The 27,302-nt window shown below is 42.8% G+C and overlaps 2 protein-coding genes and 1 long non-coding RNA gene across 4 annotated transcripts in view; 2 read left to right on the forward strand and 1 right to left on the reverse strand.

Moving 5' to 3' along the window:
• CUL4B (cullin 4B) overlaps positions 1 to 10,281 on the reverse strand; it is a 30,139-nt gene extending 19,858 nt beyond the window's left edge. Inside the window, exons 1-4 of the mRNA XM_090059281.1 lie at positions 10,147 to 10,281; positions 8,825 to 9,346; positions 5,267 to 5,382; positions 720 to 823 (exon numbers count right to left, since the gene is read on the reverse strand). Coding sequence (XP_089915407.1) covers positions 720 to 823; positions 5,267 to 5,382; positions 8,825 to 9,346; positions 10,147 to 10,159 — 755 coding nt within the window. The 5' untranslated portion in view covers positions 10,160 to 10,281. The remainder of the gene's footprint in view (positions 1 to 719; positions 824 to 5,266; positions 5,383 to 8,824; positions 9,347 to 10,146) is intronic.
• A 70-nt stretch (positions 10,282 to 10,351) lies between these two features.
• On the forward strand, positions 10,352 to 16,317 carry LOC149858088 (uncharacterized). Of its 2 annotated transcripts, XR_016443746.1 has the most exons (5): positions 10,352 to 10,993; positions 12,079 to 12,165; positions 12,754 to 12,946; positions 13,092 to 13,181; positions 14,070 to 16,317. It is a non-coding gene; the product is annotated as an uncharacterized LOC149858088 (long non-coding RNA). The 2 variants fall into 2 exon arrangements; XR_016443745.1 differs by having other exon boundaries at positions 12,079 to 12,946.
• Positions 16,318 to 16,354: 37 nt separating this feature from the next.
• On the forward strand, positions 16,355 to 25,601 carry MCTS1 (MCTS1 re-initiation and release factor). The gene is made up of 6 exons (XM_090059963.1): positions 16,355 to 16,494; positions 19,094 to 19,246; positions 20,078 to 20,175; positions 21,338 to 21,471; positions 22,504 to 22,571; positions 25,377 to 25,601. The coding sequence occupies exons 1-6, from the start codon at positions 16,484 to 16,486 to the stop codon at positions 25,456 to 25,458; spliced, it is 546 nt and encodes a 181-aa protein (XP_089916089.1). The 5' UTR covers positions 16,355 to 16,483; the 3' UTR covers positions 25,459 to 25,601.
• Positions 25,602 to 27,302: the final 1,701 nt, after the last annotated feature.

The following is a 27,302-nucleotide window of genomic DNA, read 5'->3' on the forward strand; positions in this document are numbered from 1 at the left end:
AGGACAGGCTGCAGCTGTGGGCTGGACCTGGAGCCGGGGCTGTGTGGGGCTTTTCTTGCCGGGGGACTGGGCTCGGAGTGGGCTCTGGCGGGACTGGGAAGAGGCTGTAACCATCCCAAATTTCACCACACCTCTGCTCCCAGTCCCGCGCTGCCACCTTGTGCAGCCCTGGCTGAATGGCCTGCCTCCATCCAAGTACTGGGAAAAGCTGGGTCTGTGCCGGGCAGTGACAGAGGGCTGGGAGTGGAGCTGTGGCGAAAGCTGCGGTGATTGCAGCCTCTTCCCAGCACTGCCAGAGCCCTCAATAGGGGCTGGGCTCGAAGTGAAGAGCTGCACAGCACCACCTCTAGCTCCACCCTGCAGCTGCAGCCTGTGCTGCACAGATCCAGGTGCACATGCACCCCCCACTCCCAGGGTGCAAGCAGTGGTGGAAGCTGCCCCCATCCCATGAGCCATGGCTCTGTCTTGTGCCTCCTGCCCCTCACTCACTGCGGGGGGCCTTGATCTGCACCCCCCATGCCCCTTCCCTCCCCCCTCCACTTCCACCACACCAGACTTACCACCTGATGGCAGCTGTATTGGATATCGGAACGGTATTGGCCGATATGCCTCCTTAAATATCGGCTATCGGTATCGGCCCCCAAAATCTCTTATTGGTGCACCCATACTGGTGGGTAAAACAAGACAAAACTTCTAGTTCATATATCATTAAAGGATATTCTCTAAATTGGTGAATTTGTGCTTTAATGTGGTCTTCACAAATCTGTCTCAATTGTTTGTATAAGTTTGCAGAAATCTTGTAGGAGCAGAGATTTTCAACGGCCTGAAACAAACAAAAATACACTGAGAAAGACATATTTCTCCTCCTGGTTGCATACCAAATGTCATCTGCTTGGGTTTTTTGTTTTAGTTCTTGCGCAAGATCTGCCCGCTCCCAATCTTATTACTGCTGCTTACAGAGCACAGAAAGTCTACAATGCACCAGAGGTAGTAAAAGGACATCAAATTAACTCTTCACTGGAGAGAATACAATCTCTAAATGCCTTTTCACTTCAGTAGGAGTCTTGGCGTTTGAGTGAGAACTGCAGGGGATGAAATTGGAACAGTATTTCCACAGCAATTGAATTTGGTTTTGGTATGTGAAAGTGTAGCTATCTGAGGTTTTACTTTATGAATGGCTGCCATAGAAGCTTTGTGAAGCTAAAGAGGAAGTGCCAGTGTTCTCTTGCCACTTTCTTCTGTATTCACTCCATGAGCCTTCCCCACCTCAAGATTCCTTTAGAGCACATACTGGTTCAACCTTTAAGTCTCACATAAGCTTAGCAAATACCCCAGATGTTTCATGACAGCACATCTAAATACCATACATTTAGACGGATAGCATGTCAGACAACAAACCAGCTTAAAATTCCCCAAGATCACAGTTAACAAGAGTCTGTTTCTCTAAATACTTGAGTGCCTACATGCATTCGGGAAGCTGTAAGAGATAAGTGAAAACCTCTGATGTGGAAGTTAGCAGCAACTGTGTGGGTAGGGTGCTAAGCTTAAAGACATTTAACTGGTAATTTTCCCAATTTTCATTGACCATGTTGTATATGGAATACATCTAAGCAACCTTACTCTTAGGTTAACTAAGGGTTGTGTGAGGGAGAGAACATAAATAAAGTGTGGGTATTCGGGTGGGGAAAAAAAGCAGTAATAGAAGTACTAGCCTTTAGTTCTGTAATTATTATAATTTCAGTGCTTTAGACTGTGTTTTGATTTAGCAGGAAAAGGGATTGACTTCCGATGCTACTAGTCAGCCTGGGATCCAAAAGTCAAGCAAGTTTTTTTTTAAGCTTCTGCAGCAACTAAAAATGTTGCAATCAAACAAGGGCGAGTACTACTCAGTTACCTATAATTATACTGGCTTTACAGGACAGACAAGGAGTAATAAAGGGGGGAAACAACCCTAAATCCTTATCATTAGAAACATTAACAAATGTAACTCCAAACAGGGGGAGAAAAGCAGCACAAAACCCTGTACAGATCACTGCTCATTTCTGATGGCAAATTGTCAAAAAGAGTTTCTATCTTATACTTGCAATTGTGGCCTGTGTTGACAGCTTCCAAGTGACATACAAACAAAACCTGTACATTTTTCTTTTAATCTGCTCTGTCTTACAGGGTCTACAAAAGTGCTCAGGAATTGTAAAAAGCAGTCACGTGCATTTCTTAAATCAAGTCTGTGTCATATGTGACCTCTATAGAGATGCTGTTACAGAGCCCTACTACATGACTTTACTGGTACCAAGTTGCTCTTTATTCACTTTTGCTTTCAAAATGAAACTTTTTTTTTTTTTAAATACAACAGAAAAATTTAAAAGTCTGACTTTCAAATAAAGGCAGCATATAAATTTCAACTCCTCTTACACCCAAATAATTTAGGTTGGGGACAGTGGACAACTGATGGCTGAAAAGCTGTAACATTTCACCTTCAAGCCACATAAACAATCCTTCTGCCGTCTCTTCTTTAACTAAATGGGTTGCATTAGCTGTGGCTGCCCCACTGTACTGTGCCGGCAATCTAGTCCACCCAGTGTAAGCACACTTGAAGTGGTGCTAAGCTCATCACCTAAAAAAATGCTAATGTATTTATTTATTTATTTTCATTTTTTAAATAAAGTGGAAGAGTTTTCAAGGTCTCCCAGTAAAAGTTCTCAGCAGAGCACAACTATACAATTCCTAGAATACTGAAACTAGATCAATATTTACATGATGCTATATAAGACATCACACTACTGCTAATAGGATATGAATCTAATGAACAAGCACACAAACAAAATAAACAACTTGCACTATATTTAAGAATGTCCCAGGCATCTTTCAGATACTTTTCTCAATGGATTGCTTGGTTGTTCACAGCTATTAGAATGATGTCCCCTACATAGGCAGTCAAGGCCTTCAGGTGTTTTGGCCGATCTTGGGGTCAGATGATAAGGCTCCCTTGTGCATCCAAGTCGTACAAGTTTACCGATTCACTCATCTGAGTACCGTGAGATTCACATTTGTTATTTGGGGGAAAGGAAGAAGGTAAGGAAAACACTGAGTAAGGCCCAGAGGACACAGCAATAAGTACCTTAGAAAGGGTTCATAAATAAGTGGGTTTGGCTTTTTATAATAATCTGTTTGAACAGAAAATCTGGTACCAAACACCTGGTTCTTTATTTTGTAGCAGCTGACTGAAGTGTTTACATCTTCAACATTTTAGCTGTTTAGCTATGTGCATTTTTTTCCAATGGCACCATGAAAAATTAGCGAGCAGAAAACTAGTGATCAAAAAAAAGAAGTCAAAGGCTCAAAATGTTCACATAGGGAGATCTCACTAGAACACAAGTGTCAAACCAAAAATAAGAAAAGGTGACTTTGTTCAAAAACCACCATAAAAATAAATCATCTTCAGGTGTGGGGGAAAGAAACTGCTTTTTTCTTCTTTTTTTAACCATTCCACTCTCTGCTTGGATGGTGTCTGCCAAGGCATATTTGGAACCAGATCCATTTACCCAGCAGCTGTTCAGAAGCAGCATTAGTTTAGTTACCATCTGAAATGCTAGCAATTGCTATTGCTATTTTTAAATAAAGACATTTATTTTTAGGAGTCAAATTAAACAGAGTGCAGCCAAGTATGAAATGTTTAAAAGAAAAAAAAAAAATCCATGTTTCTGCAACACTACCCAGTTCAGATTTTAAATGTATGACTCTGGAGTTGACATGAGATTCCCAAAATAATCATAGCTCTCTCCTTCGATATTAGTAGTAGAGTAAAACTAACACTGATATCAACTTCTGAAAAGGTACTTTCAAAAAGAGCACTTCATGCTAGTGGCAAGATACTTTAGAACAGTGATGGTCTACCTTTACTGAAGTGTTAGTTAAAGGCCTTCTCTAGCAAGTTTTCAGTTTTTTGGTTTGCCTTTTAAAGGCTGGGTTAATCCAGGTCACATTATTGCAGCATTTACAGTTACGTTATTTAGCACCAGCGTCATTTTGGAAGAGTTTAAACAGCCCGCGGTCAAACAACTGCACGTCTGTCTTATCTACCACCAGTTCTGGCAGAGGCACTCTTTATTGTGGAGCCATAAATGATACGAACTTCAAAGTTTCCAAATCTATTTGTTCTTGACATAAGCAAGTTCAAAACAAAAATAAGTTAAGGATTTAAATGTGCATTGGGTGAAAAAGGGAGGGGATAAAGTTAGACCAGGTTGAAGCAACTCAAACCTCCCCTGCCCCAACAGACAACTGTACATGCTGGAACGGTATCAGCTTTTCATAACAGTCAAAGCCAAATTCTAGATTTACCTCCTGAAGAATAAAGGGAGGTAAAAAACAAACAAACCAAAATCAAAAACAGCAACAAGAATCCCCACACCCCAAGCTTGTCAGTCAGCAAAAAACTGGAAAGCAAAGATTAAGACTTGAAATGCTTCCTTATAGCCAAGCAGAGCACTGCTCTTGTGGCGCTAAAACAAACTGTGCCAAGTCTAGGAAAATATTTGACTGAACAAATTCAATTAGCTGTACAGGAAAAAATGCAGCAGTGAAAGTGTAATTATAAGAGGGAGACTGAAGATCTTATATAAAGTCAAAGATACAATCCAGATGTAATCATGTTAAGAAGGTCAGGGCAAAATAAACTGTTAATATATCGGAAAAGAGACTAGGAGGTTAAATCTTAATAGCCGATATGTACATAAATCAAACAGTGAGCAATGACAAGCAAGAGAACATGCCTTAATAAAGATGATATCCTATTTACTTTAGCTTTAAAGTTAATGCAAGTGTTCTTTTAAAGAAAAAAGTTATTTATGATCCCAAATGAAGAGGTCTGCATTTAGACATGCACAATTGTATTATATTTTCATCCAAATTCTCCTTTTCTTACATAACCACCAAAGTTTTAAAATTTCACGTCTCCTTTAGCAGCTACATTACCAGTCCAAAAGCAATAAAAGGAAACACAGCTCCTTACTTCTTACCACACTGTGGATTATGCTCGTGGCAGGTAATAAGGTTCTAGGTTCAGCTTCAGCTTTTTCAAGTTTTTAATCCTGTTTCCTTTTTGAGAAACCATTCTACATAAAACAGCCTCTGTGCTAATATAGCACTTGCAAAAATTTCCTTTTTTTTTTTTTTTTATCATCACAAAAATAATTTCAAGACGTGAGAAATGAAACAGAGTACATCTGGATTTTATTTAGTCTAGTCCACATTTAAAAACACTTACCTGATACAGCTCTTCCAAATTATACTTAATTGAAGTACTGTTTTGGATTGCTTCTACAGCTTCTTTCAGTTTTTGCCAGGTTTCATCTGTGTAGTTTTCAGGCAATTTAGGTTTATCTAGAACAAAGGGAGAACCTGTTTAATAACGGCCAAAAATTCTAGCTCTTACATAAACGTGAATAAGTGACAAGTGTTTGAAAGGGAATTCCATTTAATTTATATATGAAAAGAGTCTTATAGTAGCATCTCATTTAAACTAAGTAGCTAAAACATTTTAAGTTTTTGCCTCGAGACACACTTCAAATTCCCCAGTTGTGCCCATGTCCAACAACAGCTGTAGCACTGATATCATATAGTGATCTACAAATCCCACTGTACTTGCAATCTAGCAGCTCAGAAAATAAAATTGTATTAGTTTGTTCTCATCAATACTGACTTTTTATTAAGATAGAAGCACCAGCCAACAGAAAAGAAACACCAAGGACTGGCAAAATGAAGCTAGTTCTTTGACAGCTGTATGACTGATACTCTGAGCTAGAAGAACTGCATGTACGTATATAGGCCTTTGTAATGTTTGCTCCTCTATCAAAGCTTAAAAAAAGAAAAAAAAAGAAAAAAAAAATCAATATGCATGTGCGCCAATGCCAAGTAGAAATGACAGTGAAGAGACTCACTGCCATCGACTACTTCAGTTATAACATTTATTTTAAAAAGGAATCATCATAAATCTGGATATTAAGGATTTAACAAATCTCACCACAATCTTGCCTAGAAGAGATTGAGATCCTTGAACATCCTCATCCCTTTTGATCAATTTTCCCATAAGGGTCTCTGTTAAACACTACAAAAGGAAATTTGTATTAAGGTACTCTCTATAAGTACTCTCTCTGTTGCATATCTAGTCCCGACAGTCTAAGTTGCTGGTATTAGTGTTAGAGTCCTTGAACTGAGCTGATTAATCGTAAATGACTGGATGTTAAAAAAAAAATTCAAAACTGAACTTCCATGGTACCATATCCCTAGGTTTGCAAGATTTGGTAAGTTTCAACCACTAGGTGCTGAAGTTTTTCCAAGTCATTCTTGCTGAAATGATCAAGCTTGAAAAGATTTGAATCCACTAGTATTTTGTACATGCTGCTTCCCATGGATGCTCCTGGCTATGTCTTATTGTCAAAAAATAAAAGTGATTTAAAATATGCTCAGGAATCTTTTTTTCCCCTTTAAATTTTCCATCCTCAATGTTGCAGCAAGCTTATTTTTGAGTTATAAAACCATATAATAATTACCTTAAAAAATTAGGGGAATGTTCAGGATTTTTTTTTAAAACATCCAGCCATTTACTATTAATTAGCTCAGTTCAAGGACTCTACCACAAATACCAGCAACTTAGACTGGCAGGGACTAGATATGCAGCAGAGAGAGAGTACTTAGAATCCATGATATAAATTTGCTTTTGTAGTGTTTAACAGAGATCCTTATGGAAAATATCAATCAAGATGGATGAGGATGTTCAAGGACCTCAATCTCTTCTAGGCAAGATTGTGGTGATACCTTAAGGTCTCAAGATTACCAGGAACTATAGGAGAAACAGAAGTAGTTGATAAATACTTATAGTTTCAAAATTCTAATTCAAGTGATTATCTTTGTTCCAGTGAAAACACTGCAGGGTGGTGAAGAAAGGGAAAGAAGGTTGGGGAGGAAGTTACCTCTGTCACTTCTAGAGCTTCATCAGGCCAAGTGTGAACAAGTTTCTAAAGACAAATCTTTTCTGCATTTTTCCCCTTGGATAAAATCAAAATGTAAAACTAATATTTGCTGTTAATTAATAGTTTTCTCCAGTGTTGGAGATATTCCATCATTATGCCAGACCTCGAAAACTCAAAAGCAAATCTAACCAGAAATCAGACCAGCTCAATTTTTACTGTTTGAGTGAAGTGAAAGGGGTACTTGTATCTGAAAACTGGCAAAAAGCAATTTTTCTAATTATTCAGTTTGTCTAATAAAAGATATCACATTTACCTGAATAATCTTGTCTGCCGAAGGCTTAACAGTCAATTGGAAAAAAGGTATTGTTTTAAAAAAAGAAATCAAACATCACTACCATCTCAGATAAGGTCAGACTTCCTTCCTCAACATGAAAGGCTGAAGAACCACAGTCACATTTTATATATACTATTTTGCCAGGTGGGAGCCAACATGGCAGTTCATAATAGGCAACTAAAATCCACAGCAATTAAAAAATTTGTAAAAAGCCACTGCCTAAATTTAACTACTCTAGATAAGAAAGCCATGGTTGAAAGTCAGTTTCTCAGGATCATGCCTTAATCTAATATTCTGAGTCTGCAAGTGAAGAAGGAATGCATGTGGCAATAGGGTAGGTGGAAAAACACTTCCTAATGTCATGGGGAAAACCAGCGTTGCAATCTAAGCCATGTATGTTGTAGGGTATCTATAATGAGCCCCAATTTATATGGGAGAACAGTGGAGTTACCAGACTCCCCACTCCCTGACCCCTTGCCTCAAATACCAATAAAATACTAGCATTACTTAGGATTTAAAAAAGTTATGTAAATCAGTATTTTTCAACACGAATATAGGAAAGGGAGTAGGGAAGGAAGCTTCTGAATTAGTGCAAAGTGTCAGAGAGCAGAAACGAGGAGAGCTACATGAACCCTGGATTTACCCAAGGTTTGACATAAGTAACAGACAGCAGCTCAAAAGCTGTGCATGTTCCCTGCCTACTCCAGGAAGTAAACCATAAAGCAGCTATTAAATGGAGTAGCTCAGGTTCAAGCAACATGGTATCCAAAGCTTTGGTATCTGCTCAGTCACAACACTTCCTGGCCTTATTCAACAACCCAAACTCAAGCAGGAAGATCAGCACCCTGTGGGGGTGGAATAAAGAGGGGGGAAAAATGGAAATGTAAAGAAAAGAAAAAAAATGAGTCAAGATAGGTGAAGAAGAGAAGACATAAAAGGAGAAGTAATGGGTCACAGATAATGCCAGGAAAATATGTAGTAGGATGCTCAGCTGTCAATCCATAAAACGTTCAATCATTAAATCTCAATAATCATTTTAAAATCTAAATTCATTTCAAACTCGACAAATGGAAAGACACCAGGCAGAAGAAGCTATTTCCAAGTAGCTACCCTGTGCTGTGATCTATTAGATAACTGGGGCTAAATTACTGTTGTGACTCAAGTCAGGATTTCTTCAAAGGCAATATCAAATAGGGCCATTCTGAATAAAAGCAACTAAAAAACAACCTCACACGAGAAGACGTTTCTTAAATGCACACAACAAAGTCTCTCCTTCACAGGTATATTGATTGTGTCCAAAAAGCAATCCTAAGCGACATATATCTCCAAGTGCGTATGCAGTGTCATAAATCCCATACCATAAAAAGGATGACTTCCCCTTTTTCTACACACACTCAGGGGGTCACCACCAAAGAATATTTCCAGTAAAACTTATACCCATTTACAAGCCCAGTGGATAGTTGACACGCTGCTTGTATTTTATTTCTACATGACAACTCTTCACATTATGGCCTGTTACCTTTAAAGTTCTTGATCACTAACTTCTTGGCAGAGCCAGGTTTACTATTGGCGAAACTGGAAACAGTAGAGGAGGCAGCTTTGGTTAGACCATTCGCATGGTGCCCCACAGCCACTGAAGAAATTAAAAGGCTTTTATTTTTAAGCTGCTGCTGGTGCTGCTGCTGAGAAGAGGCGGCAGGAGAAGAGGAAGAGGAAGACTCTTCAGCCATCTTCACATCGAGTCCAATAAAATCCAAGGAGTCCTCAAAGCGTAGCTTCTTCTGTAGGTGATGGTTGGTGGAGGCGCCCCCCGAGGAGGAGCAGGAAGAGGTGGTGATGATGGAGGAAGATGAGGATGAGGAGCTGTTTTTGGAAGGAGAGGAGCAGGAGGAAAGGGAATCAAACTCTTCTCTCTCCGAGTTGTTGCTGCTGCTGTTTAACTTTCTCTTCTTGCAGGAGGAGGAGGAGCTGCTGCTGCTACTACCATCAGTGGCAGGTCTGACCTCCTGAGCTGCTGCTGGGGGGTTGGGGGAAGAGAAACCTGTGGGAAACATGAACACACAGAGGTGAGCAGGCTGAGGGGCATCAAATCCTGGTGGTAGGACAGACCAAGAGAGAGAGTCCGAGTCCGTCTCGGGGCTGCCGGCTCAAGAGTCTCTCAGTTCCTCTCTCTCTCTCTCTCCCGGGATGTCGGGTCGTCTGGTCTCCCGTCTCGTCAGCTTCCTTCCTTCTCAGGGGAGCCCCTGACGGCCTCTCGCCCCCTTCCCCCTGCTCCTTTGTCTCTGTTCAGTAGTTGCTGGCAGCCTCCTGCCCCCACTCCTCTCGCAGGGCCTCGCTCTCCCCCTCTCTCTCCGCCCGCTAGCGCCTCCCAACCCTCCTGTCCAGGCCCAGCCTCAGCCGTCGCGGGGGGCTTCTAACTGCTGCCCTCTCCGCCTCCTGCCCCTTTCTCCGCAGGGAAGGCGTCCGTGGCCGCTGCCGGCTGCCCCCCGCCTCAGCCGGCACTCTCCAGCCTGCTCTCGCTTCTCTCCCTCCGCCCCCCTCTTTGCCTCCTGCTCAGTCCCGGGAGGGGGAGGCTGGATCGGGGCTTGTTATTGTCAATACAAGGCACAGAGGGGGCCTAAAGATGGCGGCACATCCGGCCGCGGGGCATGCCGGGACACAGCGGCCCGGAAGCGCTCCCCCACCCGGAGCGCCGGCGGAGGGCTCGCCCGCCCCAGTTCGGGCCAGGAGGAGTGCGGCAGCCGCCCGCCCGCCGGCTCCTCACCCCCCCGCAGGGCCCCGCGCCGCCCGGTCCCACCCGCCGCCTCCTGCGGCCCCCCCTTCCGCTCCCCTCTGACCCACCGGAAGTAATCATGGTGCCGGCGGCTCGCGCCGGGCGCCGGGACGGCTCGTTGTGCCCCGCGCGCTGCGGCGTGCGCACGTCGGGCGGCGGGGGCGTGGCCACAACCCCTCCGCGTGCGGGGGCGGGGCTTGGGGCGGCTCTGGGTTGAGCCCCGCGGGCTTCCATAGCCAGGGAGGGCGGGTCTCCCTGGAGGGGGCGGGGCCCCGGTGTTGCCTGTCTTTGCCCCCCCCTGGCACGAGCTGGCACGGGCAGAGTAGCGGTGCTGGCGGTGGCTGCTTGATGCACTACCTCAGGCACCCTGTTTTTTTTTTTTTTAATTTAGTTTTTTAAACTTAATTTGTATCCGAGGCCAAATTAGCCAAAATTAATTCCAAATCCATGAGTCCCCCCACTCCCGGCAAACATTCTCCACCCACATCTGGGGCTTCAGCTGTTTCCAAAACCTTTGGCGGGCGTCCCACGTGTGGGCCCGTAGGGGTTCGGGTGCCCCCCAGCTTTGCTTGCCCTCCGTGGTAAGGTTTAACCCCGCACATTGCAGGGGCCGTGGGGGACGCAGAGGTGGAAGGCCGGGGGCTGCTGAGCACCCTCGGTGGCTAGAGCAGTGTTTCCCAACCTTTTCCAGCTCGAGGCATGCTTATATTAATACAGTTTTCCCTCAGCACACCTGTTAAGGCATTCCCTATCCTTATATCTATTGTAGCTTGTCGCCGCGGCAGCAGTCTGAGACACGCCTGTTCATTTCTGACAGCACACTTTCGTGGCACGCTGGCTGGGAAACACTGGTCTAGAGAGACGGGGAGCATAAGCTGCCGGAGCCCAAGTTCACGGGCATCTGCTGACCTTGAGGTCAGGACAGCAGGTCTCTCTTGTCTACAGACGTCTGGGGGAGGAGGGGGCAGGTCTGCCTGCCTTCTTCCTCATGCCAGGCTAACACAGCTACCTGCTCTCTCCGCCCCTGCCTGTCTTCCGGCAGTGGTGCCCAGCCTTCCCCTCTCGGGCTGGATCGGGCCTGTCAGCCCAATACAGCACGTGGGGTGATGAGGCAGGGCCCGATCTTGGCCCGACTCCCAATCCAGCCACAGGCCGGATGCCCCAGCTCCATGGGCTGCGTTTGGCCTGCAGGCTGGAGGTTGAGCACCCTGTTTTACATGCTTTAAGACCGATATAACCTTCCACTTGTTGTCACCCAGAGACTAGATTTCTGGGGTCCTCGGTTTGTTCTTTCGTTAGGCCGCTCCCTTCTTCAAAAGTAAACTAATGCACAGAAACAAGTGAGTTATTTAAATGGGGACGTTGATCCTGCTCTGAAACCCTGACTGAAGTCTGGAACATGCTTCCTACTTGGAAGGGAAGAATTTTTGTTTTCCCCTAGCAGATATCAGCTAGGTTATTTTCGAGAAGTTTACAATGTTTGCATTAGGCTGAAACTGAGCAGACGTTAGTCAAAATAAGGCTGGCTTTTTTGGAGTTCTGACTCAAGGTTTTGTGTCAGGAGGAGGGGCATTATAGATCCCTTTTTAAATGCCTTTTTGTGACGCTCGTGTATTTTTAGCATCACAGAAAGAATCGCGAAATACGCTGTTCTGCTTCAATAAGGACTCACAATTATCCATGGGCAAAGGGACAAAACAAGCTGTTGGTGTTATGAAAGTGGGTTGGTACAGGAATTCTCAAAGGACTGCTGATGGGAGCTTCCACCTGCCTTTTTGACAGTAGATCTCCTTCAGGGGAGATTGCTGGCAGCTGTATCCTGATAGGAAACCCTGCATTAACTTGTCTTGACAGAAATTGTGGCTCATAGAGACATAAAGTCATTTTACTGAAGCTCTTTTTGGAATATGTTTTCTGTCTGAGCAATAGTGAGGGCTCTTGAGATATGACACTGAGCTGCACTGATGTGCAGAAAAATAATTTATGAATGCTTTCTCCAGGTGCAGTGTATTTTCAGTTTGGTCTCTGCTGAATTTAGAACAGGATGAGTGGATGAATACAAAATTACAAGTAAAGTAATAAGAATGGTAAATTGTATTTGCATGTATTATCCTTAATCTTTTTTAGTTTAATAGCTCAGCCTTCATCAGCTTGCATTTCAGTGTCTTGCTTCTTTTCAAGTTCTCTAAAGGTTTTAAATCATTTATTATTTAGAATCTGATCCTGGGAGTTAAGAGTGCGAAAGTTGTTTGGTACAGGGCCTCTACTCCTTATGTTAATCACTATTCCTATCTGTATGGGTTTTTTACTATTTCAATAAATTATGTTTATAAAACTAAAACTTTCATTATGTTAAGTATTAGTTTCTAGTTATTTTTACAGTATTACAATTAGCTAAGTCATTGTGCTTGGAAAAATGGCATGAATGATGGCTCAATCCTGTATTTTTCACTGAAATCAGTGTGAAACTCCCACTGGCTTTAGTAGAAAAGAGATTCTACACACATACATTTTCTTTCTCTAGCAATTAGCTCTGTGAAGATAAAACTTATGCATGTCTTTTCTATTCAAACCAGATAAAATAATATAGCTATTAGATCCATCTTTATCCAGTCTATGGCTTGATACTGTATTAACTACTAATAAATGCTATAAAACATAATTATTTTCACCAGAACCCATTCCCCCTTCTGGCAGCTGAATCTTCATGGGAGGTCATAGATGATCCACTCCTCCTCCACCTGCCAGGATCCTGCAGGGAAGTCCAGGACACCCTTCTCTCACCTGTGGCACCAAGATTTCTTCCTCTGACCAGCTCCCTGTCTGGGTCAGCACCCGTTCTTTGAGAAACGGATCTTTTTTTGCCAGGTAGCAGACAGGGCATTGGTTTGGGGTTGGAAATTTGGGGAAAGAGAGCTTGTGTTTGAAGACAGCTGTGTCTTTTTCTCCCTGCTTCAGTATATATTGTTCAACACAGATTAGTAATAATTACCCCTTTTATTTCTTTTTGAAGGACTATTTTTTTTAAGTGGAATAACACCGAAGAAAGCAGTGCTGTGTCTGCAACTAACAAACGAGCAACGTTTCTGAGAACATAATAAAGGTATTGTTGTACCATAGCCATAACATTTCACCAGAGGTAATTGCTAAATATAGTAACACTGGGTCACTTTCCAGTCCATTCCTCATCTGTTTTCAGATGTTAGTAAAGAGTAAGTAAAAAAAACACCAAGCAAACTATGCATATACTTTATTTGATACATGTTTACAAACAATAAAATAGAATTCATTTAATGTTTGAATGATAAATAAATTTGAAAAATGACTTAATTTAAACTGAAGATGGTTCTTGAGAGACTCGAATATATTATACCAGGACAAAATCTGGTCCCTGCTAGAACATATGACTTGCCATATTAGATCAGACTAGCGGTTCATTTAGTGCAGTATCTGACGTTAAGTTGCTTTAGAGAAAATTATGTGATATAGCACTGGAGACAGTTATGGATTTAACCTGCTTACAAGGAGTCTTTCATCCTAACTCTTCTCTTGTAGAAGTTATTTAGTCCTTGTAGAATTTTTTAAATTTTTTTTTGCTATTGTAACCATATCTTGATCTGTATAAATGTCAAGGTCATTTGAATTAATGCATTCCATGGACAAATGGTATATTGGTTAAAAAAACATTTTTATCCGTTTTAAGTCTTCTCACTTCAGAGTCTTTGTATTACGAGAGAGAATGAACGAATGGTTTGATTTAGTACCCTCATATTAATAATTACTTAGTATCACTGTCTCTTATTTTTCTCCTCTAAAGTAAACAGCCTCCATCTTATCTAGTGGTATATTTTTAACATATATTGGGGCAGCACACAGAGCCTCAGTTAAAAAATAATCATGCAGCATTAATTTAGGGCAGAGTTTCCTTTTGGAAAAGGACTATCTAAGAATAATACCTTACTTAATAGAGCTATTCCCTGTGTGTATTCAGATTGTACCTTGCTGGCTTTGGCTACTGTTGGAGAACGAGAACAGCTTGGAGGGAATAAGCAGGATTCTGTTAATTCTTGTACATCATCAGTAGAATTAGTGACTGAATTCCAATCAGTTACAGCTCTGCAGACATATTGAGGCAAAGTACAAACTATTTAGAGGAAAAATGACTACAAGAAGCAATAAAAATGGCTAGATGGACTGACTTCTGAGAGAGCGAAGAGCCTCATCTCACAGGAAAAGACCTTAATGGAGCGAAATGCATGTCGTGAAAGTATGTGATGACGGAGGGAGATGAGAGAACCACTTTATACAAATATGTTAAAAATATAAAGGAGAGAAAATAGTTACCTAAGAATTTTGAGATGGAATTTAGAAAGGGAAGATTACTAAGTCTGTAAGATGCATTAGCCTATAGACTAATTGACTTTTAATGGCACTAATTGAAATTCTGTCTCCTTATTTGTTCAGAATGAAAAAAGTCCTACTAGAAATGCACTCCAGGAAGGCCATGGGCAGGGAGACAGGCTATAGGTCTTTCACATTCAAGCTACTATGCAGTTAATTTAATGAGAAATTAATTCTTTAACCAGTTCATTTACTGACCTCTGGAAACTATGATTAAACTTTTCCTTTAGACCTCTTCAGACTTTAGGGAGCTTTGTCATGTGAATAAAATGCATACTGATGGCTTTTCTGATAAGGAGAACGCAATTGATAAATACAGGAAGGTTGCATGAAAAGACTCCCTGGCTACTAGTATTTCTGACTGGCTCCAGTCTCTTCTGTTACCTGTGTCTCTTATGAACTTGAATCTGGTCTCCTGAAATCTTACATTGCACTTTATTGTGATACACGATATAAAGAAGGATTGGGTGTTGAGTGAAAAATTAGCCCAGTCTAGAATATTGGGAACCTTGCTGACACTTACTTTAGCCTCCCATATAACAGCATTTGTTGTTAAAGAACTTGTTGATGAGGTTTTTGTGGAAGAAAAATGTTGCTTGCTATTAGTCCAGATCATTATTATATCACTCCTTGGCAACAGCAGCCTCAGTACGACTCTTCAGTTAAATGATAGCTTATACTGTAATCCAAATGCACTTCCAATTTCTTAAATTCTGGGGTCTCTGTTTTCACACACAGACTTCTAGATCAGATCAAAGCCCTACAACTGCCATTCTAGTACTCTACAAAGATGTAAACTTACAGAGTCTCTTTTAATATTCTGGCATTTCCTTCACTGGAGAGTGTGAAGAAATGGCTGATTAGATATCTGTCTGGGTGGTTTAAGAACAAGAAAGTCTCTGTCTGTCTGTGCATCTAGTCTAAATCAGTGGTCCCTGATTTTTTTTAGCATGTGGGGTGGATGGATTCCAGGTCCATCTGTGGGCCCAGTGTGGTGTTTAGTGTTGCCCCAGCCAAGACTCGATGCAGCTGCCTTGGGTTGTGGTCCAGCTGTTCCTGCACACCTGCACTGGGCCCTGCCCATCAGATCACCCCGAACCTGTGCTTTTCCAGGCTAAAAAGCCCCATGGCTCTCAGCCTGTCGTCATAAGGTCTGTTTTCCTGCCCTCTGATCATGCGCGCGGCTCTTCTCTGGACACTCTCAAGCTTCTCCACATCCTTTGTGAGTTGTGGGGCCCAAAACTGGATGCAGTACTCCAGCTGTGGCTTCACCAGGGCCGAGTACAAGGGGGGAATGACGTCCTGGGATTCGCTTGAGAAGCATCTATGGATGCAAGCCAGCGTTTTGGTTGCTTTACTAGCCGCAGCATCGCATTGGAGGCTCATGTTCATCTTGTGGTCAATGATGACCCCCAAGTCCCTTTCTTCCATAGCGTTTAGTTATCACTTCTTGTTTTTTCGAGGCTGGAAAAGTCCTGGATCTGTTTTCCTGCAGTCAAGAGCTTAGAGAGACAACGGGGCGGATTCCCATTTGAAATCCTTGGGTTTTGATCCTTTGACTTATACGTTTGTGCACCTGACGGAGGCCGGGGCAGCCTTGAGCAGCTCTCGAGGCACCCCGGGGTGCCACCGCACGGCTCCCTGCCTGGGAATCGCTGCCTGCGAGCGGTGTTTGGGCTCAGGGCGGCTTCACACCCCACGTTGCAGGGGAGGAAAGCCTTGCCCCCAGGATTCAGCAGCGTGCCCTTCTTCCCACCCTTGCCCCTGGAGCCGGGGACTGGGGCTAAGCAGGGCGCGCTGGCGTGCGGGGCCCGCCGGGAGCGGTAGTTCCTTCCGTGTTCCGCTCTCCTGTTGCGTCGCGACGTGCCGTAAAGCGCGGCCGGCTTCCGGCGGGGGCCGACGGGAGGGTGCGGAGCCTCGTGCGAGGGAGCGGGGAGCCGTGGATGCCCGTGCCGCGCTCCGCGGACCCGCCGCCCCCTCCGGCCGGCATCCAGCGCCCGCAGGATGTTCAAGAAGTGAGTGCGGCCGCGCGGGGTGGGGGAGGCGGCGGCGGCGGCGGGAGGAGCGGGCCCGGGTAGAAGGCCGTGCACGCGGGCCCCGCAGCGGTGACAGCCTTCCCTGGCCCCGAGAGGGTCACGCACTTCTCCAGAGATGGTTTTTTCCCACCCCCTTGGTGACCCCTCCCGAGGGCACCGCGGCCTCGGGTGGGCAGCCGGCGCAGGCAGGACAGCTGTTGGCTTCGCGGAGCAGGATCCGTCCCACCGCACCGGCCCCTGCGCCTCAGCGCTCTGGGCACCGGCTGCGGCGGGAGGGGCGCCCGCTCCCAGCTGGTGTGAACATCCGCCACCTCCCTTAGTTCGGCGGGTCTCAACCTTTTGGGAACTGGGAGCCATTTGTCAACACGGACAGGCAGTCCCGACTCCATGCCCCTTGCTCCTGACCCGCTGCCCTCCAGTGTGTGTGGGGGGCAGGGAGGCCCAAGCAGCCCCTAGTTGGCTGGGGCTCTGCCAGGCTGCAAGGGATAAGCCATGGTTTTCCACACTTCTTTTTTTTTCTTTTAAAGGAGAATCCACTTTTAAAGCTTGTTCCTGACCCTTTTGTATATTGCAACCCACTTCTGGGTCCGACCCATGGGTTGAGAAAAGCCGCCTCGACTAATACTGGTGTGCTCTGGACTGGTGCCTAGAGCTAACTGGGCTGTCTCGAACTTTTGAAGGGTCCTGCAGGTCGTGCAGGGAGATAAGCAGATAACAGCAGGCTTGGGCTGTCCCTGTCCCCTGCTATCTGGCCTCTCTGCAGAGATCGGCACTCATAAATAGATTTGTTTTTGAAATGGGGTGCAGCTAAATTCATAGAGCTTGTGAAGGGGTGCTCTGAGTCTAACAAGGTGTGCAGTCAGTCTGAAAAGGTTGAGAACCACTCCTGTAGATTGCAGGGTGGCTATAGTATAAATGCAGCATTCGATCTACGTAACACTGTTCCTGTGAGAGCATACCCTGGTACTGGAAAAAGGCTGTGTACTTACTTACTGGAAGTATGGGCTTTAATGAACTCAGTGTCAGCATACTCATTGGCTATCGGAGTAGCCTGTGCCAAATTTTTTGCAGCTTGTTAAGACTGCTTACCTTGTTTTGCAGGGTGCTTTAGGCCTCTAATAGCTGCTTTGAGATTGGAAGGACCTAGTCAGTTTAGAGCTGCTTTGGGAAGCCTGGAGGTCTAGTCAGCTTCACTCATGATATAGTTAATTGTACAATGATGTCACAGAATAGACAGCAGGACTGAATGATGCACTATCAGCTATGTGGAGAACCGGTATTTATCATAATTTAACAAGTTGGGACTGGTATTATGTTAAGCAAATCACCGATAGAGATTTTGGGGGCCGATACTGCTAGCCTATATTTAAGGAGGCATATCGGCCAATACCGACCTGATTTCTGATACAGCTGCATTGAGCAGGTAGGTCTGTTATGGTAGAAGGGTGAGGGGGCAGATCAGTGCCCCCCATGGTGAGTGAGGCAGGGGAAGATGCTGCCCAGCTGGGTGGGGTGTGGGGAGGAGCTGCAGCTTGTGCTGGGATGGGGGGCGCGGCAGCTTCTGCCACTGTGTGCAACCTGGCAGGGCACAGGGGGGAGGGTGATGTGCCCCTGGATGTGTGTGGGATGGGGCGGGTGGGCTAAAGCCAAGGCTGTGCTGGGTTCTTCTTGGCAGGGGCTGGGCTTGGGGTGGGTGGTGGTGGTGCTGGGAAAGGGGGGGTGTTGCATCCACCCCAAACTTCGCCATAGCTCCCCCCCCACTCCCAGCAGCACCGCCCGCCTGGTGCAGCCCCTGGCTTTTGGCTGTGCATGGGTGGAGGCAGGGGTTGAGCTGGGGCTGCGCCAGGCAGGTGACAGCAGCGCTGGGAGAAGGGGTTGGGGGGCTATGGCAAAACTTGGGGTAGCTGCAGCACCTAGCCCTCCACCCAGTGCTGCTGCTGCCTGCCCTGAGAGCCCAGTCCCCACTGAGAGGAGCTCTGCACAGCCCAGGCTCCAGCCTGCAGCTGCAGCCCCCCTGCCCTGCCTCGCACAGACTCAGGGGGCACATACCCCCTTCCCCATGCCTCCTCGGATTAGCCACGGCTCTATCCTGTGTCCCATCCCTCCCTGGCTGGGCAGCACTCTCTCCCTCGCTGTGAGGGATGTTGATCTGCACCCCCCCGCCCCGTGCCCCTTCCCTTCCACCACAACAGACTGACCAGCTGCACGCAGCTCTCCAAGCTGCTGGCCTGTGCTCCTCGCTGCCTGTGGCTGCGCGCGTGCACGGGTATTTATCAGGCCGATTTCCAGTACAGCCAATTTCCTCCATTCTGGAGCAGATCTGATATCGGACCAATGTATCAGTGCACCTTCACAGATTGGATACCTATCTTATAGGCATGTAAGTGGAGTACACAATACAAATAAAAGCAGTCTAGGCACTGAATTATAACAGTTTGTTAAAATGGGGTAACTACAGTGCTGCTGAAGGTTTTGAGAGGGATTTTGCATGTGCTTTTTAAACTTAAAATAGTGACCAGGTATGGCATATCGCAAACTAGAACGTCTGTTTTCTGAAATTCTATCATTAACTTGGCAGATTTGATGAAAAGGAGAATGTGTCCAACTGCATCCAGTTGAAAACATCAGTCATTAAAGGCATAAAGAGCCAATTGATAGATCAGTTTCCTGTTATTGAACCATGGCTAAACCAAATTATGCCAAAGAAAGACCCTGTCAAAATAGTAAGATGGTAAGTTTCTCTTATAATCTAAGCTTCCAAACTGCCTTGATATTTATTTACTTTGTTTTTTACTATGCTTCACTGAAATGCAATCTGTTTTGAGAAGCATTTTTCTCTTGGGCATTCTAGATAAGAGTGCATGTAAGGTCTTTAATTTAACATATGGTATCTTTTGGATACGGGCATCACAACAATTTGAGAAGGTTAATTTATCAAGTGATCTGTAGAACCAAATACCATTTGGTAGGAGATTTGCTTTTAAGGAATACTGGATATAATTATTCTAGAGAATCTCTTAGCCATGTACAAAAAAAAAACTTCACATCTTATTTGCTCTTATGTGGATAACTAGATATGGGAAGTGTGCGTTAGAGGGAAGTGGAAAACTGGAGAATCTCCAGGACCAGCATTTTGCTTGAACAGTTCCCATACATACGAATTGTTCTAATATGCAGATGTGGAAGGTTAAATATTTAGACGGAGGTTCCAGGAGCACTTTTTCCCCCTCTCCCCCTCCTCTGCTTTTGGACTTCTGTGTGTGATTCAGTTGATTCTGTTTTTATACAGTGTCTAGTATATTCATGCTTGCTTTTCACTATAAAATGTTAAATGTTTATAAACAGAGAAACTAAACTTAGTGACTGAAGGGATATAGGGGATATGCATCATTGCTGAGGAGAGAATATATTGAAGAACACAATATACAAAGTTAACAAGAAAATTTGTGACTTGCTGTGCATCAGAGAGATGCAGGAAGGATTGATCTCTATGAAATATTCTGTCAGTAAACATTACCCTAAAGGATTAATCAACTATTAGAATAACTCTTTTATCTTGCAGCCATGAACATATAGAAATCCTCACAGTAAATGGAGAATTGCTGTTCTTCAGGCAAAGAGAAGGGACTTTTTACCCGACGCTAAGGTTACTTCACAAATGTAAGTCTACTGGGCATTGCCAGAGGGAACATGGTGTCTGTGAGGTACCTGGGTAGCTGCTGTAATGACCATAGATCACAAAACTTTCAGTTACATCTCGTACTTAAAACAATAAAAAAAAAAAAAAGGAATGGCTCACTTCAGTAACGTAAAGGTGAAAAAAGTCCCACCACATCACTTGCATCTTTGTGTGTCAATGCAGGCTTGTCCCCTCTAGAATTTTTGTACAGTTTTGGGCAATTAAGTTCTTAAATATCCAAGTTTCCAAAACTTACTTGGATTGAAGATAGTGATGTTTAAGAACTATATTGGGCAGAACATTACAAAAATTCTTGAGAGATTTTCCTGCAATTTGGTCTAAACTTCCTATAATTTCATCCCCTTCTTCTTGGTTGTATCCTCTTTTATTCTGTCCAGTGTTTTGTTAGAACCTTTTTGCTTCTTTTAAATAGTTGTAAGTGGCTACAACAAAAGATTGTAAGTTGTAAGTGGCTACAACAAAAGATTGGAGAAGATGATCAAGCTCTTTCCCTTCTTACCCCTTGTTCTGAAACATCTGAATCCATGCCTTGGATACTTTGGCTGCTCTTCTCTGTATTTCTTGTTTATATTATCCTGGTAGCAAAGGATAACCTTGCCAAGAGCACGTAAATTCAATGAGATTTTGGCTTGTAAGTAAGTTAGGCCCTTCTGGACAATTCCAGTAAAGTTTTCATAACTCTTTGCAATAGTCTAAGCATGGCTTGGCAAGAGTTAGCTACTTCTATGGTACTTGTCTTTCCTTGCCACTTCTGTCTCCTTCTGAATCTTTGCAAGCTTCATGGTTTGGATCCTGACAAATTTAGGCTTTAGCTTTTATTCAGAAGAGGACTTGTTTTTGTGAGGTGACTGTAGCAGTATTAAGCACTTACGTAGCAGTGCTGTCAGGAAACCTTACCAAAATTGTTGCCTTTTGTGTTGATCTGTGTGGGAGATTTGTGTTTGGCTGCTTTCCTAGTCTCCTCCAACAATGTGTAGTGATAAATCTCAAATTTCTACTACTCTAATACCTTTGATTGCATGTAGACCATGGAGGTGTTTTGCACACCCATTCAGCGACGTGAATAATTGATAATGTGGTGATATTTAATACTGGATTTCCTTCCTCCCCCATCCTTTCTAGATCCTTTTATTTTACCACATCAGCAAGTAGATAAAGGAGCCATTAAATTTGTACTCAGTGGAGCTAATATAATGTGTCCTGGCTTAACGTCTCCTGGAGCAAAACTTTACCCTGCTGCTGCTGATACGGTTGTTGTATCCTTCTTTGGTCAAGTATACTTTGTTTGCCATGAAACGAGGGAACTTTCTACTTGTGTATTCAATATTTTAATATGAATTGTAATTACTTTTGTTTTTTTGTTAACTTAAGAGCGTCTGGTAATTTGCTAAGGGGTAGAGGCATTGGACCATTGTTGATGCAGAGTGAATGAGTTGTTTGGGTTTGGGGACACAGGAAAAAACTGTAATAATGAGTGTAACTTTTACCTAAATACTCACAGACAGCCAGGATCCTGTTTCACTAATCTAAAACAAATATTTTGATGGACAAATTGGCCCCAACATTAAATCAGCCAAAGCAGCATAAAGAGAAACAAGAAAGGAGAGACTGAATTGACTCTGTAGAAGCTAGTGAAAAGATACTGGTCATAAGCCTTGCTCAGCCATAAAATGAAGAGATCCTGATGCCACTGAAGTTGATGTTGTTTGTAATTAATCTAATTGGAGCTGGGAGTTTGCTCCATGCCTCCTGCTGGACTCCAGCATATATGAAGGGGAAAGGTTGTAGCTAGCCGTGATGGTCTCGAATGCCTCTAATGTTCTGCAGCTTTTAGTAAGTCTTTTTTTAAAGTGGGGTTAGTTAGTATCTCACAGTGTTGGCCCTGATAAAAATGAAGATTTATCTAACTTATTTATGGGTAATGTTTCATTTCTGTTCTCCTGACAAGGAAACCTAAAATGATGTCCTAGGTATAGGTACATTATTTTTCTAGGAGGGGAAAGGACCCTTGTTTTTTTCTCTGTTGGGCAGAGGAGGCAAGGATGACTGTTATGTTTTATATAATTCTTTTATTTTATTGCCATTCAAAGATGGTAACAGCTGCAGGTATCTTGTGCATGATGATTCGGCAGTCTAATATACCTAAAATATTTGAGAATATGAATGCTTATGTTAAAGGGGCGAGAGTTCAATTGCACTCCTCTGCAAGGTATTTCTTCTTTTGTTGCTTTTACTTTGCAGTGAGATGCTGTTCTTTAAAATCTGTTTTCCTTAGCTGTAGCATGTAGGCAATAATGGCAGAAGGAAAACAACATGCACTGTGTGTTGGAGTCATGAAGATGTCAGCTGAGGACATGTAAGTCTTACAACCTGCTGTTTGTCATAATCATAATCCTCTGTTCTTTGTGGAATGGAGAGGTTGTGGTAAGGGTTTCTAAGTTGTTTCTGCACCACCATATTTTCAAATACAAAACTCATTGAGGCCTCTCTCATGGGAGTCAATTTAAGTATGGGGAATTAAAAAAAAAAAATATTTTCCCTATATCTGCAGGATAAAATCTCAGACTGCCTTTTGTTTGAGAAAAGTGGAGAATAAAGCTTTTTCTGTCACTTGACCGGTATTGGCTTGCTAATTTCCATTGCTTGACTTTTTGTCAAGACCTTGAAGCATCTCTACATAGAATGCTTGTTACCTGATGAGATATTGTGTGCTGAGTAAGAGCTGTAATTTAGGATCTAGGAGAGTGATTCCTCAACCAGGGTGCCATGGCAGACTGGGTGTCATAGACAGCATTTGAACGGTGCTGGTGGGAAAGAGGAGATAAGCAAGATATGCACAGACTCTGGGGGGGGGAGATAAGTATAGACTCTTTCCTTCCAGCTACCCTTTTCTGCCCCCCCACTGTAGCACAGACTTCTCCATGCTAGCTGCTTCTCTTCCTTCCCAGCCACTGTTCAACTGAGTAAGCGCTATAATAAATATAGTTTTTGAAATTAGGGTACTCCTCAATTTATAAGTTATGGAGGGGTGCCTTGAGTTAAAAAAAAGGACCACTGATTTAGGAGGCTGGAATCCATCATGCTGATTGATGTTATTGTGTGTACAAAGATTAAGAGTCCCACTGGCCTTTCTCTGCCACTTGTCCTTATTCTCTGTTCTGCACCTAGTTCATCTCCCTTGCATGGCATTCCTTCTTGCGCTGATTAGGTAATTTGACTAAGCTCTCCTGAAACTTAGAGGCCCATTCAAGGGAGAAAATGAAGGGGAAAAACCTACCAGAGGAAGCATGAACGAGAATGTGAAAAGAAAGGGGACATTTCTTCTCGTTGTCAAGGCAGGCTGAGGAAGGTCTCTTATTTCTGCAGTACAATTATTGTTAAATTTCCAAAAGTGCGTAAGTGACTTGGGAACTTCTGAATTTCTCCCTATTTGCTTATTTAATACTTCATATGTTTATACTATCCTATAAACAGCCCTGAGACATGGGTAGATACTGCAACTTAGGGGAAGATGTGTTCTGGTCCGTGGTCTGCAGTGACTTTGGCAAATCATTGAACAACATTGGAGCTAGAGCACAGATTGCCTACTTGCTAGCTCAGTGCTCTTAACAGCTGACACTTCCCTGACCCCAAGAGATAAGGAGAAAAGAAAGTAAAGAAAAGGAGACTAGACATAACCCAGACACTGTGCAGGGTTACGGCTGTGCTTTATTTTGTCATCTGCTGTTGACTTTTACTGTATTGCTGTCTCACCATTTTGGTGGTTGTGCACTAGAAAGCAATGCTGGAAGGTTGTTAATTGCTTACAGTTGGGCAGATTAGTAGATTAATGAGGCAGTTGCCCCCAAAATGAAAGTCTCCAGAGGTCCCCATTCTAATTCTGAAACCTGGAATAATTGTGTGTGTTTTCCTGCTTCTGATTAGCAGTAAAATCCTATGCCTAACCTATTTTAAACTAATGGAGAGGAAATTAATGCAAATGGCATGATTTTTGTTACTTCGTTTTGATTTAATGTAATACTTTCAGCAACAATAATATCACATCTCTAGCACTGGGCAGATTTCAAGTGCTTTTGTGAGTGCTTGTAATTGACTTTCAGGGGGTAGTTACCTTCATTTTACAAATAGGAAGCTGTTGTGAAGTAGTTTGTTTGTAACCATGGTTTTGGTAGCTCAGCTGAAATTAGAAATTGCAAGTTCAGGATTCCAGTGATGTGTTCAGTTTGAGACCTTGCCACCAAGTGTTCCATCAATTGGTTATAATTTAGTAGAAAATAAGCAAGTATTAGAGTTGAATGAGTAACAAGATGCCCTGGAAGGTGCGGTTACAAATGGGTAGGGTGACAAACAAACCGAATATGGCCTGATGGTGACTTAGATTGCAATAGATAAATATCACAGACTGTTTCATACAAAGGAATTATTCATTACAGACATTTTTAAATGTCATAAGCAAGCAATAAAGTTGTGATATTGAAGGAAAAGTTCAAAGGTAGTTTGAGGTAGAGGTATGTATTAAATCTAGTGTACAACCACACTGAAGAGCTCAACCTTGGGCCCTATGTTGGCCTTGGCTGTCTGAGCTGTTGGGGTCCTAAGTGAAAGATTTAATTCTAGACAAGAGTCAGAAGCCCAGATTTATGTCACTAGGAAGAGGGATGGTCATAGGTCACTGCTACTGCTTGATGCTTCATTAAGGAGTCTAAGAACATGGGCTTTGGAGGACAGTGCACAATTTCCCCCTTTTCAGCAAGAAAGGATGATGATGCCGTGGAAATTTAGTATGGGAAGTGGCATATAGATCTATGCACTTTATGGACTGAATGGACGTCCATTTGGTGATGCAAATAACCTGATTAGTAAAACTGTTCACCTGAAGTGAAGCCTAATGTTGTTCATTGCTAAGGATGCAGTCTTTGCTCTACTTTCCTGCAACACTGCACTGCTAAAAAAAAATAATTGGGAACTTAAGCTTATCACCAAACTTTTTCTGTCTCTGGTGTATCATCCATTTGATTCCTACCTCAGGGTGTATTTTTCCATTGAGTACTTTTAAGGTACTTAAAGGCAAGTTCAGGATATGTTGAAAAGGTGGTATACTGTTTTTAACATGATTGCAAACTAATAAACCTGCCTCTACACTTTTCCCTTCCTTTCACAGTGAGAAAGTCAACAAAGGGATTGGCATTGAAAATATTCATTATTTAAATGATGGCCTTTGGCATATGAAGACGTACAAGTGAAACAAAAGAAACTGTGCAACTCCAAAGGAATGCACTTAGATTAAATGTGGACTGCTTCGTAACTCCTTCTGTTTTTAATGTGACTGAATGTACAAATTATTTTGTTCTGTGGCTATGCTAAATAAATCAAGTGAATGCTAACATATTGCTAGCTGCAATAGTTTTCTAGCGTTTATTACAATCCTTGAGCTTTTATGCTAAACCTATCTTCTCGATTTAAAAAAAAAAGTGCATTCATGAACGTAAATAGAATATTTCCTGTGAAGAGAAGTCAAGAGAGAAAATTCAATGCTCTTTCCTAGCCGAGTAATAAAAATTGGGTGTAGCCTATATCCTAATGCTGTTCCACAACTCATTTGCCTCTGTTAACAGATGATTTAGATTTAGATTGTCTGTTATACAGTTCCTAAATTTTGAACATATAAAATAGACTTTAAAAAAGCCTTATACTTTGTTAAATATGATTTAATTTATTGTTAAACATTTATCAGGTTGAGTAGATTTATGTTAATAGTTTTGTTTTCTTTTCAAGATGTTGGCAGTCTACAGGGTTTAAAGCAAATGCACTGTATATAGATGTGACTTTCCTCTGGGGGTTCATATTTGGGAGATACTGGGTGTCACTTAAAAATCCTCACTTACTACACAGTGTTTGAGACTGACCAATTTCCAGAGATAACAAATTTGTGGTGGCAGTGGGCAAATTTTAATGGGTTCTGTTTTGTAAATACTAGCTAGTTGCCTAATAGACTAGGATCTTTACATGTTTTGCGTTGCTGTCCAGCAGATATGATATCAAAATATAATGATAACTATTTACAGAAACTATTAGTATTTCTGGGTCAGGTTTTGAAATGGATCTCAATTAGACTCCAATTTAACCCAGCTCATGAATGGTCAATAAATGTTTTACTTTGGTATACATACAGAAAGAGGCTGCATCCTGGAACCATTTCAGAAGGTAACTTTATCACCACTCATGTAATAACTACATGACTTTGGAAGGATTTATAATTACAAATCTGTAGCTAATAATATTAGAGATTCAGGTTTTAATGTTTACAAAGGAGCTTCTGTTAGTGTTGTCTGCATGTCTATCACCTTTCCCAAGAACTAGCAACAGAATTACCCTTCACTTATTCTAAAGTTTCCTTAAATATATTACCTAACATGCTACTTAGAATCTTCAAATCACTTTAAAGAATTTACTTCCAAAAGGAAAGCTTAAGTGCTCTAGCTATACTCCATTAGCAAAGGAAAAGGAATGAAAGCTAGAAAACTATGGTGGTTACCACAGCAGCACTGGTGAAAAAGATAAGTTCTTTTTCATGCTAACTTCTTATTTTAAAAGAGAGGTAATTTGGTCTTCAAGTTGCATAATAAATCTTCACTGACCCTTATGAGTATGTGGGATTATATTATGTGCCTCTGTGAATTCATTTCCGTCTGTGCTAGTGAATTTATGAAGCCAGATTTTTTTTTCCCTTCTTATGAAAACTTCTTAAACATGGCAGTGGGGTAGACTGTTCTCTTCTAGGGGTAGTAGAGTTAACTTTTTGCCTTTTGACTCCTGTTGCTGCAGCAGGACCATTTCTTTCTTATTAATGTTAAAACTAAATCTTCACTTAAGGCTGGGCAAAGGAAGTAGGGGATAGAAGAATGGACTATAAGGTGGATAGAAAACTGACTGGATCATCGGGCTTGGAGGGTATTAATGTCTCGATGTCTAGTTGGCAGTCAGTATCAAGTGAAGTGCCCCAGGGGTTGGTCCTGGGGCTGGTTTCGTTCACTATCTTCATCGGTGTCTTGGAAGATGGGAAGGGGTTGCACCCTCAGCAGGTTTG

Source organism: Crocodylus siamensis, chromosome 8 (assembly GCF_052110815.1).
Source record: "Crocodylus siamensis isolate JL-2025a chromosome 8, ASM5211081v1, whole genome shotgun sequence".
NCBI lineage: Eukaryota > Metazoa > Chordata > Crocodylia > Crocodylidae > Crocodylus > Crocodylus siamensis.

What these genes read in the sequence shown, in the direction of transcription:
- MCTS1 (XM_090059963.1), top strand. An exon ending in GCTAAGGTTACTTCACAAAT is followed by an intron (nt 20,176 to 21,337) that starts GTAAGTCTACTG and finishes CATCCTTTCTAG; the next exon opens with ATCCTTTTATTTTACCACAT. An exon ending in CTGCTGCTGATACGGTTGTT is followed by an intron (nt 21,472 to 22,503) that starts GTATCCTTCTTT and finishes TGTAGCATGTAG; the next exon opens with GCAATAATGGCAGAAGGAAA.